The following is a 15,202-nucleotide window of genomic DNA, read 5'->3' on the forward strand; positions in this document are numbered from 1 at the left end:
TTGGCAGAGAGATGCTCTATATCTGATAGACCCAGAAGGGACCGGTTAACACATTTTTCCAGAGCAATACCAGCTGCATAACCAGCTAGACTAAAAAGGCATAAAAAGCACATCTCTGTGTAACTTGTAAACATGCACGTGTTTAGTTTTACTGCCCTGAAAAAGGGAGATGCCGAGGAGAACAAATGAGTCTGAAGGAAGAGGTGTAACTCCAGCGTAACAACAAAACCAGATTTTTAGTGTTGTCTCAGGCCTGACGGAAACTCCCACCAGCCTTGATAAATAGTCCTGTTTTTCACAGTAGTATTGTGAAACATGTACAAGTTTGTAGAACTAGTACTTTAATTTGTATAACATGTAAAAGCGCCTTTCAGAAAAATGGATTATTGATTTTATTTTTTTCCCTCATAGCAGGTGGGGGAAACAAATCTACTGATGCTGGAAGACTGTTATGAGCTAAGGCTATCACAGTCCAAATTTCCTTAAATGCGTCCCTTTTCTCCAGCTCAACACTTCCTGTCCAGGTGGGAGAGAAGACTACTGGCTGCTTGGCTTCTGTGTCCACATGCCAGAAAACCTGCACAGGTGCTGCCAGATCTTGCCGTGCATGTGCCTTACCTTGACACTGCCCATGCAGGCTGGACTTACTGCCCCTTCTGCATGAGCCTGCTGGACTCCCAGGTCCACGTCCATTGCACAGGGGTCCATTTCTGTCTTGCTGTGTAGGAAACCTTCCATGATGAGTCGATAAATCACAGTAACTTGACAGGTTAAAGCGGTGTGTGCTTTATTTTGGAATATATATGGCTTACATGAGAGGAAAACTTTTGTATTTTCCCCTGGTACTGGAAGTGGCAGTTACACAGTTCACCCAGCTTCCAGCTTTTTTCCTTCTGATGTCATGCTTTCTTTTTTCTTTCCTAGCTTTATTCCTCTGGGATAAAATCTTGGCCCCCATAAAACCAAGCAGAACAAATCTTTCACTTTTTCCTTTTTTGAATTCCTTACATGTCAGTAAATTTCCCCGAGGTGTTTGCCTTTTTTCCATTAGCACATCTGCATACATTCGTATGTTGTCAAAATGGGCTTCTTTGCTACTCTGCTCCTAAGATGTGCAGTAGATACATGTGAAAAGATGCAGTAAAACCCCTTTAAATGTTAATGCTCTGTTGTGGATCCATGTCTCATTGATATTTCTCTCCTGATGATGTAATGCAGCATTGAATGTTCAGATGCTGTGACAACGATTAGTAAAAGAACTTCCTTTACGTACTGGTAGTTTGTACAGAAAGGCTCTTTTAGTAGCCTTCTTTTTAACCTGAATTCAGAAGGAAAGGAGCCTAGAAGTTACCAAAACCAGCTTTTCTATACTTAACAACATTTTTAGGCCTGATGTGTCGCATGTGATTGAAGTTACTGTTACCTCATCAAAGCCACCCTTTTCAAGTCAGGGTGAGTTATAAAGTATTAAATAGTATTCGTTCACAACTTAGTACTCTGGCAAGGAGCAAGAGCTTTCTGTGTGGTTGGTTGTTGTTAAAAAGAAGAAAATTATTTCAGAATGACAGAATCATTACAGTTTGAAGGGGCCTCAGGAGGTCTTGACTTTGAGCCCAACATCCTGCACAAAGCAAGATTAATGCTGAACTTGGGCTATTCTGGGCTTTGCCCAGTTGGGTCTTGAAAACCTCCCAGGATGGAGATTCTACAATTTCTTTAGTTTCTTGTCCCAGTGCTTGCTTAGCCTCAAAACAATCTCCCCTCCCCCCAGCCAGTTGGAACCTCATTTCAACTTATGACTACTTAGTCTCATTTTCCTGTCATGCACTTCAGTAAAGAGTCCGTCTCTTTCTTCTTGGTAACCTCCACTTAGGTGTTGGAAGGTTGCTACTAGGTACCCCTAAGCTTTCTTAATTAATGCCAACTTTTGAGAGGAAGAGATGTTGGAGTAATTTTAAGGACAACGAATGAGCAGTGAGGCGATCAGGTGGTGAATGGTGTGTGATAATGGGAACTTTCATAGACTTTTGGGGAATATTTGAGATGCTGGTGTAGGCACCTGAACAAGTGAAATAATTCGCTTCAGCCACCGCGTCAGCCATTTCCAATGCAGGTTTAGAAGTGTAAAGTCAGTCCAACAGGATTCTCACAGACCACTCACTAAAGACCTGAGTACAACTTAAAGATGAACTTGGATGAACAGCAAAACAGACATAATTTTTTGCAGCTAGAGCACTGGGTTAAATCTGAATTCCCTGCTCATGTTTCTGATGCAGACAATCTCCCCCTAGGAACGTTTATAGACTCAGTGACATCAATCTGCGCATCCATAATTACAGTCTACATGCTATTACAAGGCAGCCTTGCACAAAAGCTTATGCAGTCCTGGGAGAATCATCTAGGGCTACAGCGAGCCACATCACAGAAAATGCAAATCTCTTCACAGGTAAGACACATCTTCCTCCAAATATAGATTACCTTACACCTACCTTGCTAATAACAGGCTACACTTCTCTTGAGCAAGATCACACAAAATTAACTAGCAGATCCCACGAGAATATTGGCAATATGTTATACTTCAAGGTACATGAATTCTGGGATTGTTGTGAAGTAAGAGACTATGGACAAATAAAAATTATGTCTAGGGAAGGACAGAAATCGACATAAAAAACTGAATTACTTTCTCCATTTTATTTAGACATGCAAAATGTAAAAGCAAAAACACAGTAGTACCTTAACCTTTACACAAACACCCCTTTTTTTTTCCCCCTCAGAAAAAGCGTTCTAAATACTGGAAAAGTACCAACTATCCATCTAACAAGAAGGTACGTAAAGAAATAGCACTGCTAGGTATTGTGAAATAAGGCATGTGAGCAAAACCCATACTTTACAGCTGGACATCTTTATCCCAGTTAAGGGAGGATAAATCTTTATTCAAAAGATAATTATTTTTAATACAGTCAACAGTTTTGACCAAGGATGAGGACTCCATATGTAACACCTCTGAAACACAGCTATTTCAGAAGATAGGAAGCTGTGGCAGAATGTTAGTTTCCACAAAATTACAGGACACCGGCAGCGATTTACTTATCATCTTGTGTTTTTCAAGGGTTCCGAAGGGTTTACCGACACTGTGAGGGCCACCAGTGGGTTGTCTCTCCTCTGGACTACCCTTAGGCCAGAGACCAGACGGGAGGGTGATACCTGTAGGGAAGGAGCCACTCCTTGAAGAGGGGCCTCCAGCCGGCGTGGACCTACCTGCCACCGAGCCGCTGGAGCATGGTGCTTCAGCACTTCAGATAAATGCCCGCGTGGACCGGCAGGCACTGGAGCTGCAGCCTGGAGGCGAGAAGAATGCGTCAAGCACGTGTCGCGTGACAGGTAAGCGGTGAAGCCGTTAACAACCCGGGGAGCGCAGCCTCGATCGAGATCTGAGAAGCGATTACCCGTACGGCGCTTGGCGTGGATGACTGTGGCCAAGAACTCACCAGAAGGAGCCGTGCCCGTTGACCCCGGCAATCGCTCCCGCCTGTCCTCTGTCGCTTCCAGTCGGGGCAGAGGCTGCTCGTGCCCCGGCCCCCGCCCTCGCGCGCACTAACGGTCCTACGGCCGCGCGCTGGGCGCCGGCCCCGCCGCCCCTCAGCCGCCGCGCGCGGCCGGCCCGATCCCGCCCGGGGCTGCCCCGCGGCAGGCGCCTGGCCCAGCGCGTCCCGGCGGCCGTAGGACCGCGAAGGGTGGCGGCGCCAGCGGAGCCCGCGCCAGCGCGGCGTCTTTGTTCCGAGCGACAGCCCCCGCGTGGCGGCGCGGGCCGGGGGCGCGGCTGGGGCCAGCGGTTCTGCGGGGAGGGCCGCGCCCCCGCCGTGCTCATGGTGGGAGCGCGGGGAGGCCCGCGGAGCGCCCCGCCGCCGCGGCAGCTGCTGCCGCGGCTGCCCCCGGGAGCCGGCTGGCAACGGCGGCCGGGGCGCGGCGCGGTGAGCGGCGCTGGTGGCCGGGGGGGGCGCTGTGCGGGGCCGCGGGGCCTGGCAGCCCCGGCGGCGGGCGCCGAGCGAGGCGGGCGCCCGCAGGCCGTGGGGGCCCTGCCCAGCGCGGCTTGGCGCTCCGCGCACCCCCGCGCAGCTTCTGCGTGGCGGCCCTCCGCTCGCCGGGGCCCGCCTCGCCCGGCCCCCGCCGGGGGCCGCCGCCGAGCCCTCCCGCGCCCAAACTTTGCAAAGTCTGGCGGCTCCGCTACTGGGGCGGCGGCGGCTACGGCAGCAGCGGGCGGGGGCGGCGGCAGAGGAGGCGGGGGCGGAGGGGGCGGGGTGCGGGCCGGCGGCGGCGGCAGCAGCATCAAAGAGCCCCGATTTCTGCCGCCTTGGGAGCCATGCGCTGCTGTCTGTAATGTCAGCGGAACAGGAGAAGGACCCTATCGCGCTGAAGAGGTCCCGAGGTACGGGCCGGGCCGGGCCGGGGGAGCCGCTGCTGGGGCCTAACTCGTGAGGAGAGCTGGCGGCGGCGCGGGTTGCGCGCACCGGCTGGACCCGACCGACGCTGCCCGCCAGGCTGCGAGCCGGCCGCCGCGCAGCCCGGGCCGGGCCGCCCGCGCCCTCGCCGCGGTCCCTCCCTGCGGCTGGCGGCGGCGGAGCCGGGCGGCGCGGGAGCCGCGCTAAGTTTGCACGGTGGGGCCCGGCTGGGCCCCGCGGGCTCCCGGAGCCCCCGGGCCTTGAAATGCAAAACTCGGGGATCGCTCTGCGCGCAGAGGTGACCCACGAGTGGAGGTGTGCGGGTGCGTGGTTGTCTCGCGTTTTTCTGGATGTGCTGCCCATTAGTATGCAGCGTGCATACTGTTGGTGCAAGGGAATACGTCGGCAGTGCCACATGTCCGAGTTAGTGTTGATGCAGAGCCCATAAATTACACTTGAGCGTTCGCTCTTCTACCCCTGGTCTTGCTCTTGTGCGTGGTATTCTAGTTGGGGGTTTGTTTTTCTTTTTTCGGGAAATGAAAAATTTATCGAAATACTATTCTTTAGTAATAGCACCGTTGCATGGCTCTAGTGAGGTTTGAAGTATGCCTTTCTTTGAAATGTGTAAGGAGAAGGGGTAGAAATACGGTATCTCTTCCGACTTCGGCTGTGCAACTGACTTTAATGGCAGTAGCACATCGGTCTACGTAGCGGTAGTTGTGTCCTTAATAGTCCTTAAAAACAGAAATGCATTTCTGAATGAAATAATGAAAGACAGTAGGGTGACCGAGTTGGGTGAAAATCATGGCAAAATGGTAAGATCTGCAATTTATTGCTTCTCTTTTCCTCGCCTCCTGTTTTGCCCCTGGAATTCTATTGTTCTTGATGTTTTAAGCTTTTTTATGGTTGGGTAAGTGGGGAAGGGTGTGGATTCTGCTATGCATATTGTCATTGATTTACAGTTTGCTTTTCTAAAACTGTTCTGCTAACAGCTGGATTGCAACCTTGAGAATGAGAGAATGAAAATATGCAGCAGTTTTACAAAGGAGACTGGGATTCATTAGACTCCTTCAGTCTCAAGCCCTGATTCTGCAAGTATTTAAGCACATGCAGTTTCACATGCCTGAGTTACCCACTGAGTTCCATGTGATTACTGCTTAGGATCAAAACTGTTTACACTATCAGGGCCACAGAATAGGCTCACCAAATCTGGTTGAAATTAGACTCTCTTTAGTTTTCTGTCTACAATGAAAAGTTTATTCGGCCATTTATATTTCTTGGGAAAACATTCTTACTGAGATAAAGCACTGTTTAAAAAGACTGGCATCCATCCTGTAAAAACCTAGACAGTGAGTATGAAAATACTCCATAGTGTATCTGCAGTATGTTAAGTATGGCATAAATTACATGCAAAGTTATAATCTTTTAATATGTAAACAAAACTACAAGTTGCAGTTCTCCTGACTAATACCGAAAATGTTTGTCTTGTGTATGTATGAAGTAAAAAAGAATACAGGACTTACCTCTTCTCCTTTTCCCAAATGTAAATGGCTGAAATACACTTTATCCGTTATTTACTAAGGGAATAGTTATCAGATATGTATTTATATCTCTAGATCCATTACATAGCTGATGTCCCAGTCAAAAGGATTGTATTTTTTCCTGGAAAATTAGTCTCAGACAGTGAAATAATTTTTTGCACCCTTAGTGCAACGTTCCAAACTGCTTGGTACACCTTTTAATGGAAGTCTGTGTGGTAGGTACCAGAAGTGACTTTCTGGAAAGTTTATTTTGGCTGCATTAAAATGACCCTTATTCAGTCTTTTTTGGAGGTATGCTAGGACTAACACTCTGTTTCTTTTCGTGTATAAATTAAATCATTATAAAATCCACAGGGAATATATAAATTCGTAGGGCTAAATTAAATCATTGGCCTCACACAGCGAGAACTGAAAATACAAAAGCTTTGTACCTTTCCAGACACAGGACTAAGTTCTGCAAACCTAGGCATATGAATGGCTTCACCCATGTAAGTAGTTCATGTAGAAATCGGTGGACCTTGTCACTGGAATTCTAATATTCCTATGCTTATGTTTTTGAAGAATGATGTCCCAGAGAGGGAATTTATACATAATTTTATAGTTTTAACTTATGCTACTGTAAAACAGCACTTGCATATGATCCTCAGTGTTCTACTTGATCACAGATTTACTAATATCTGTGCTGCTAGTTGTTGAATTTATTAAAAGAAATCTAGATATTTGTAGTATGTTGCTATCAATGGTTAATGTCGTTTATGTATTAAGAGTACAGGTCCATGAACAGGAGTGTATTTTATGCAGTTGTGAGGAACGGTGTTCACAGTACAATCTCCCACTGAATTTATGATAAACATATAGGAATGCTGGAGAAGAAGCTAATGGAAAGTGTGGGGACAGTTTTGAGCAAATAGTTTATCAAGAAGATGATTTATAGAGTTGGAATTTAAGGGAGATTTGTCATCATTCTTTATGTAAAACTTTATGCTGTGATTATTTAGTATCTACAGTTAATGCAGTGGCAGTGCTTCATAGCACACTAAGTATATGCAGGATTTTATATTCTAAATCAAAGCAAAAAGGACTCTTTTTTTTTTTTTTTTTTTTTAAAGAGTAATCCCTAGTTACTTTGATAGTCGGTTATACCGTGATACGCTCAAGCATGACTTTATTTGGAGAACATGATCGTGACTTCATGCCCTAGTCTTTGAAATTCAGACTTAAAATTTAATAGACATTGATTTGGGATGTCCACATATCTTCCTTATGTATAATGAAAAATGAAATTAAATTTCAACAATGACAGCCAAAGCTAAAAGGAACTTATTAAAGCAGAGGCAGAACTGGATTCTTATTTGAGGTAGGACTGGTAAATTCCCTGAAACCTCAAAAAAGGAGAGGGGGGAGGAAGGAAGTGCTAGGAGTGAAAATTTGTCAGGCCTCCTTTGATCAGGAGTATTTGAAATACCTGTTGGATATTTCAGTCTGTATATAGTCAGTCTACTTCTTCCCTGTGAGAAGAGATTTTGTGTTACTTTACTGAATAGTCCTAAAGCTGGTTTAGCTGTCTGCTGGGAATACTTGTCTAACGTAAAGTGGTGTAATGTCATACATTATGCTTCTTTGCATACCATTGGTAAGTCACAGTTATCTTCAGGTTGCCTTTGGTAATAAAGACAAACCTGTGTGTTCAGCTGTATGCTTGCATCTTGATAAAGTTTGACTTGTATTCTGAATATGAGTTTTAAACAAATAACAGAAAAATTTTTAGGTGGGATTGCCCACTTCTTACTGCTCTATACTGTTACTACATGTGTATACATATATTTTTTTTAAAGAGCAAATAAGCTATTATCTTAACGGGCCCGGGAAAAAATGAATTAACATACAGTTTCTTAATGTATTGATGTTAGTATCTTAACATGTGTTGCTCTCATATCACCCGAAAGTGATTTTCATACTTCAGCTCAGGGTTTTCTTTGCATTCCCATATGATGGTAAATCCTCTTGAGCCCTGTGAAGGCAGACTGACTGGGATAATAAGGAATGTGCTAGAATCTTTTTTGTGTGTGTGTCTCTGTGGTCTAACTTGAGAGTTTTAAAAATGAAAGCCACAATTTATACAACTTTGAGAGCTTGTTCCACTGTTATGAAAGGTGAAGAATCATCCCAGGTGAAGTACAGATATGTCTTTGTATTGCTCAGAGTGAAGTCTGATTGAGCAATCAATAAAATGAACATTCTTTATTTCTTTTTGTGCCAGAGCAGCCATGCTCAATTATTCTATGAGGTTTCTGCAGAGTAGGGCAGGTTCACTTAGAGCCCCTCTCATTTTTTGGCAGAGGTCTTTCTGTTTGATTAAGTCTTGCATTTAGTAAGATTTAGATCTGATAAACTGGAGATCTTTCTAAACAGTGTGGCAGGTTTTCAGTGGTTTCCATTCATGGATCTACTACTGTTTGCTTTTTCTGTCATGGCGTATTGTAACGTACTGTTGTGTATTGGTACAGTGAGTTTGATAAAAGCTATGTCTGTGTAAGTGAAATAGGAGGTGAATCTTAGGCATGGTTTTAAGCAGTTCTTTTGAAAGTTTTATGCATTAGGCAAACCAGAAATACTTCTAACTGGTGAAGAGGAGAGATGTTAAGAACCAAGGGGCAGATAAGCATAAAATAAATGGAGATGTTTATTCCAACTGTAATGAGCATGAATTGGACATTAAAGTGGTGATAGAGTAAGACAGCTGTACATGAGGTATGCTAACTTTTACCTCCAGATTGTTTGCTCCTTAAAGACTTGTGTTAATTCTGGTGCCTTACATCGCAAGTTCAGTATTTGTAACAGATATCCGTTGCTATGACAGATAGAGGCAAACTTAAAATACAGTCTGTAAGAAAACTAATGCAGTATTGCATTGATTGAAATTTTGTAGGTGGTGACAGTGGATTGGATGGGTTAGGAGGACCAGGAGTACAACTTGGAAGCCCTGATAAGAAAAAGCGCAAAGCAAATACACAGGTAAATTCCCTTTGGTTCTTTTGATTTCTTAATAAATAGTGCACTCGGATGTTGTTTGCTGGTATGACTATCTCGCATTGTTCTGAATATCAGTCTATTCTCACAAATAGCAGTTAAATACAAAATATTTCAGTTGTACTGTGAAGTTGAAATCTTCATAATACTAGTTATTCTCATGGAAGTTATTTTAATCTCTGTAGGTTGCCAAAGACCTATAAAGAGAGGAACACAGTAAGACTGCAACAACTTGTATTTTGCCATATGGATTTGATTCTGAGACAGACTTTCTTTTAGTGACTTTATAGCCATTGGTAAAAATCTGTACAGCACGAGTAGTTGCCATGAGACTACTTTTCTTCTTAGTTTTACTCCTATACGTGTAGGTTTGTGGGCTAATGGATTGGTACAGTTTGTTAATGCTTTGACCAAACTCTTGGCATATCCCCCAAGTGATTTTCAAGCAAAAGCTGTGAGGCAGGTTCAGCTCCTTTCCAGTGAATCCCTGCAATTTGGCATTTCTATACAGTTTCTGTTTCCAGAAAAGGAAGCCTGAATACAAAACATCTAAAGCAATTAGATATCTGTAGTGCAGGATTTTCCTTTGTGTGTTCATTCAGCTTTGAGTGAGAGTATCTCTTAATTTGGTACTGCTCAGTGAGAGTAATTTTATTTATGTAGGTCAAACAGTCACTTTCTGTTAGGCCTATCCAGATTCCATTGAGATGTGGATCTGTGTTCTTAATTTTTGTTTTGTTTTAAAGTAGTCACGGTGAGACCTGCTCTGAGAAACATTCAGTTAATTTAACGGTTTCAGACTTCTTTCTCGGTGGAGCTTTCCTTGTGTTCTGAAACGGTGATAACTGTAGAGGGCATGCAGATTAGTTTCCTCTCTTCTTACCAGGTTCAAAATTTGCGGCACAGCAGAATTTTTTTCGGGGGGGGGGGGGGGAAGTTCAGTCTTAGTTTATTAGTATTTAGGAGGAAATGCTTTCTGTGAGCACAGTTAGTGTGAGGGTGAACCAGCTAGATGTTCCCCACAGGCTAGTCTAGAATGAAATTCAATTGTATAGCCGCTCTGATGACATTTAAACAGCCTCCGGGCTCCATTAAACGCTTGATTATGCTCTGTAGCCAGAAATCCTTGTATTTTATACCTACTGACTATGCTTTGCAGACTGTCCACAATCACTGAATGCTCATAAGGGACACCTCTGTTTGGTACACAGAATATGGAAAATTCTAATATGCAGACTCCTATATTCTATATACCTGTTTTAGGGTTATAGTAACATTCGGTTTGTATATCCTCATAGAAGTGGAGTGTCTCAAGAGATGTATATTCAGTAAAATGGACCCAAAATGAAACTTAAGGAAATGCTTCAAATCTGCTGTTCAACATTTGGAAGTATTTTGTGCATGTGTTTAAGTGACACATGGCTTTCTGTATTGTTGCTTTTCTTATGTAAAAGATTAAGAAATAGAAGTCACATATCAAGTAGTATTTTCAGAAGCATGGTTGTGCAACTGCACAATTTTTAAAACACTGAGATGACTATAAATCACCATGTTATCTGGAGCCCAAACTCCTCTCTTGCCTCCGTATTGAAATTTCAGACAGCCTGGCAGGGTACAGCGGGTGATCTTTACACAACAGCTGAATAGTTCTTTTAGCAGTAGTGCTGCTAATCCAGGACCTTTGTGGTTGGTCTGTTTGGCAGGGAAATACTAAAACTAATTTAAATGTTGTATTTAAAATATTTTTAGGGATCATCATTTCCTCCTCCATCTGAATATGCTCCACCGCCGAATCCAAGCTCTGACCACCTTGTAGCTGCAAATCCATTTGATGACAACTATAACACTGTGTCTTATAAACCACTTCCTTCAGGAAATCCATATTTCAGTAATCCTGGTTATCCTGGCTTTGGAGGCTATAACACTTTCAGAATGCCACCTCACATGCTGCCCAGAGTGACCTCTCCATATGGTGGTTCTTACTCCCTCAGAAACCAACCACATCCCCTTCCTCAAAACCCTGTGGGAATGGGTTTTAGTCGACCCCACTCTTTCAGCTTTGGTCCACATGATAACCCAGGTTTTGGGAATCAACCACCTTATAGTAGTGGTCAGATAAATCAAAATGTCAATATGCCTGGTCAGCATTTCAGACCAAATCCTGGTGAGAACTTTGGTCATTCTGGTCAGATACCTCACCCTGACGTGCCATCTAACTTTGGTCCTGGAAGCAATCCAAATTTCCTAAATTCTCAGCTAGAGTCAAACCATTCTTTTGTTCCTCCACCAAACACGTACAACCAGACAAAATCATCAGCACAAAAGCAAGACTTTAGTCAAGGTGGAAACAAAGCATCCAGCCAGAACACTGCTGTTCATCAGCATCATCACAGGACAGAGGACATTGTGAGTCAAGGTAACAGTGACCTAAAAAATGTTACTCGAAACAATGTGGTAAATCAGGATAACAGCCATTCTAATAGTGCTGATAACACTAATGCTAGTCATTCAAATGGGACTCAGAGTAAGTCCCGCCAGCCTCGAGGTACTGCTGAAGGATGCAACTCTGAAAAGAGCAGCAAAACACCCCTTCATCCCAGTCGTCATGGTCACTCGTCCTCTGAACCGGTCTATCCATGTGGAATTTGTACACATGAAGTTAATGATGACCAGGATGCCATCCTGTGTGAAGCCTCTTGTCAAAAATGGTTTCATCGTATCTGTACAGGCATGACTGAGTCAGCTTATGGCCTTCTTACAGCAGAAGCATCAGCAGTATGGGGTTGTGATACTTGCATGGCTGACAAAGATGTCCAGTTAATGCGTACAAGAGAGACTGCAGGACCACCTGCATTGAATACGGATGGCTAACAACGTGAATTGGTGGTAGTGGTTGAAATACTTGCTATGAAGATTTGGTTACAAATTGGGTACTTCACTTTCTGCAGACAATCAGTTGTGTTTGATTGCTGTCATCTTTTTTTCGCTAATCTGTTTTCATTCATAAACTTCCATCTCAGCTTTTGTACTCTTGGTTTTATGTGTGCAAATGTTTTACAGGATGGAATATTTTTTTGTTTCTGATTAAACTGTAAAACATAACTGACAATTGATCAGAAGTAGAATGTGCATTGACAATTTTACTGAAGGCAAAAATGTGCCCGTATGAATAGCCCTGAATTTGCTAGTGTTAATGTGTTAACTAACACTAGCATTTAGTGCTTGGTTTTAATGGTACTATATTTGCAAGTACTCATTACATTTTATTTCTTTGAATATAGTGGTGATGACATGGAGGAATGTGCAGTACTAGTAGTTTTTATTTTAGGGTAAATACAGAGAATTTCATATGTGCTTTTTCCTATTTTTGAAGTAAAGCATTAACACACTATTCAAAAATTGATGACTTCATGCTTAGTAACACAATGAAACCTGCAACTCTTACACATATATATTTCCTTGAAAAGGCAATGATCTCTTTTGACTTCTCAGCAAATACTTACTTGCTGAAGACTCTTGCTAGGTCTTGCAGTATTTGGATATAGTTACAAAATATGATTACATTGGAAAAAGAACACATCGAGTTTATGAAGTCCAGTGCTTTAAATCTAGAGAATACCAAAACTAGGGTTGCATATGTAACCTTAATTAATTTATTTTGAGCACATACATTAGGATACGGTCTCTGCATCTGTCACGGTTGTGCAATCATGCACCTCTCTCTCATCCTTTCTCATTGATGGTTCTGGTCTCCCACCTCAGTGCTGCCTGAGAATTGTGAATGAACTTAGGGCAGGGAAAGTCCTGCCCATCTGCTAGGGCTTTCAACTAAAGCCTGCTCAGTCATCCTGAGCTTACACAGTCCACTTGGCATGAAGGAGGGTGCAAGGCAATGGGGTGTGCTCAGCACAGGCTCTGAATTGCAAAATAATTTGGCCAGCAAAGTCTTAAAACTGAAATTTAAAACTTAAAATTCCCACCACTGCCTCAGCCTGTCTTGCAGTGAAGGGGTGAGAAATCTAGGGTGAAGAAAAATACAGCTTTCACATCAGGTGCGTTTAGCTCACATCAGGAGCAAGTAATCAGAAGTTTAGCTTCTTTGCTAAACTTGATATCCTGCTGACAAGTATGAATGACACTAGAGCTTCATGCGTGATGCTAAGAATTCTATTTTAATATGGGCAATTTGATCTTATTCTTGATCTCAAAAATACACACACCCCCTTTTTTTTTTAACGTGGGGAAACAGCTAGCCTTGAAGACTTCAGCCTTACCAGTGTGATAAAGTTGCATATGCAACTGAAAATGTGTGTTTCTGTAGAGAGAAGTGTTGTTTTTACTTAATAAAAGGTGGCACTGTAATAACAGACTCTGCTTGTAATACTCACCACTGTGCTGGAAACTTTCAGTTTTTAAACAGTCAGCAATTAAATCTTATGTCAAGCATTACAGGTAGTAGTCATGTCCCTTAATGTGATAAATTGTTCAGGCCTGTGGTGATGAGTAATGTAGCAGCCTATATAGAATACCGTCATTTATATAAAGAGGTAGTTTTTATGGTAAGCTATGCTAATGAGTGAAAAGTAAGGCCTGTTTGCTAGTTCACTATTGTGTCTGATTTTAAATGGGCTCTACTGTGGTACTTTCCTGGAAGATACTGTGCAGATCTACATAACTGTCCCTCTTTTATTTTAGAAGTGATAAGTTTTATAAACTCTTTTACTGGAGAAGTGCAGTATTGCCTTCCGTTTTTGTCTTGCCTCTCATCAGGAAAAAGGAAATAATGTCTAAAGTGTAAATGACACAATTCGTATTTTGAGGATTTCTTGTATGGAGATGTAAAGAAAGTGTAAGGCAGATCCAGGGCTTTTGTTTTTATCACTATTTGCTTTATTTAGTACAGAGACTAAACTTTATCTTGTTTTGTTAGAGGTGTGATATTGAAAAACAAACAACAAAAAAACAACCAAGCAACAACCTCTCTTAGATTTATTCTTCAGTAGTTTTCCTAATGACTGACTGACTGTTAGAATCTGCTTTTGGTATCTAAAGTAGCAATTAAACGAAACCTTGTTTAGATAGATTTGTTCCTCTGGAAATGAATTTGATCTCTGCAACAACTTGCACTGTGAAGGTAGTGGAGCTGGTTCAGACCTACAGCAATGTAAATGAAATAAAAAATGTGGCTCAGTGAAAATTCAGCAATAGCTCCAATGGTGATACTGTTACCTAAGCATGCTGTTCACAATACCTTACTCACTCCCACACCCCATTCCTGTTGTGAGAAGATGTTTGGGGCATTTGTTCTCAGAAGTCCAATTAATGTTTTAACGTTTTGGAGCAGATGTTGTATTTAAAATAGCCACGTATTTCTTAATCTCTTCCTCAACCCTACATGAAGTTAGGCAAGTGTTCTCTATATTAGCTAGCAAGACATTAGAATTTAAATATAGTGTTCTTACAAATTTAAAATCAACTGGAGTATAATTTTATAAGCCTTAAATTGTGTATTTGTGAAACTTATTCTAACAGTTTATTTCAGTTTTTCTAAACTGGTACTATGTTGGGTTTGTAATCCAGTGTATTTTCTGCGTTTATTAACCTACAAATTCAAGGCATTAGCAAATGCCAATTATATCAAATAAAAGCAAATGAACAACAAAACCAAACTTGTTATCACACTGATCATAGAGATATGACTGATTAGGATCTCCAGAAGTCATCCAGCCAATATGCTCTTGGCATACCTGGACTCTTTATCTAGAGAGAGGGTTATACTTTTTCTCTGCATGTATTGCCTAGTAGTAGTTCAAGTATGCACAGGAAAAACAACAATCATGTTTTGTCAGTAAGGTACTAGGAAAATGTCAGCTGGTTAGAATTAGAAATTAGTTATAGAAGGGTGGGTGGGAGGGTTGATTAGAATAGTTGAGTTTTTTGTAATAATCTACATGAAACAATTTGTATTGAACTATCATGTGCTTCTTTCATTACTAGTGATTTAGACTGTACTTGTGCTGCACACCAAAAATACTGCAAAGATTTTGTAAATCTTACAAACCTTAACATTTTTGTGGGAAATGCCTGCGTCCTTTTTAAATAGCTCCTTGTCATGGTCAGAAATGCAGCCTATATTGCCCAAAATATTCTTTTGTTTTGGTTTGGTTTTGTTCCCCCCCCGCCCCGAGGCTG

At 42.4% G+C, this 15,202-nt stretch overlaps 1 protein-coding gene across 1 annotated transcript; it reads left to right on the forward strand.

The window, feature by feature from the left end:
- Window positions 1–4,309: 4,309 nt before the first annotated feature.
- Window positions 4,310–14,875, forward strand: PYGO1 (pygopus family PHD finger 1). The gene is made up of 3 exons (XM_076347705.1): window positions 4,310–4,426; window positions 8,910–8,995; window positions 10,760–14,875. Exons 1-3 carry the CDS (start codon window positions 4,378–4,380, stop codon window positions 11,879–11,881), a joined length of 1,257 nt encoding a protein of 418 aa, XP_076203820.1. The 5' UTR covers window positions 4,310–4,377; the 3' UTR covers window positions 11,882–14,875.
- Window positions 14,876–15,202: the final 327 nt, after the last annotated feature.

The sequence above is a fragment of the Aptenodytes patagonicus genome, chromosome 10, assembly GCF_965638725.1.
Source record: "Aptenodytes patagonicus chromosome 10, bAptPat1.pri.cur, whole genome shotgun sequence".
In the NCBI taxonomy this organism is placed as follows: domain Eukaryota; kingdom Metazoa; phylum Chordata; class Aves; order Sphenisciformes; family Spheniscidae; genus Aptenodytes; species Aptenodytes patagonicus.

Bases quoted from the DNA above. Each gene is read 5' to 3' on its own strand.
- PYGO1 (XM_076347705.1), top strand. From the start codon at position 4,378: ATGTCAGCGGAACAGGAGAAGGACCCTATCGCGCTGAAGAGGTCCCGA. The intron at 4,427-8,909 runs GTACGGGCCGGG...GAAATTTTGTAG, and splicing joins CGCGCTGAAGAGGTCCCGAG to GTGGTGACAGTGGATTGGAT. The intron at 8,996-10,759 runs GTAAATTCCCTT...AAATATTTTTAG, and splicing joins AGCGCAAAGCAAATACACAG to GGATCATCATTTCCTCCTCC.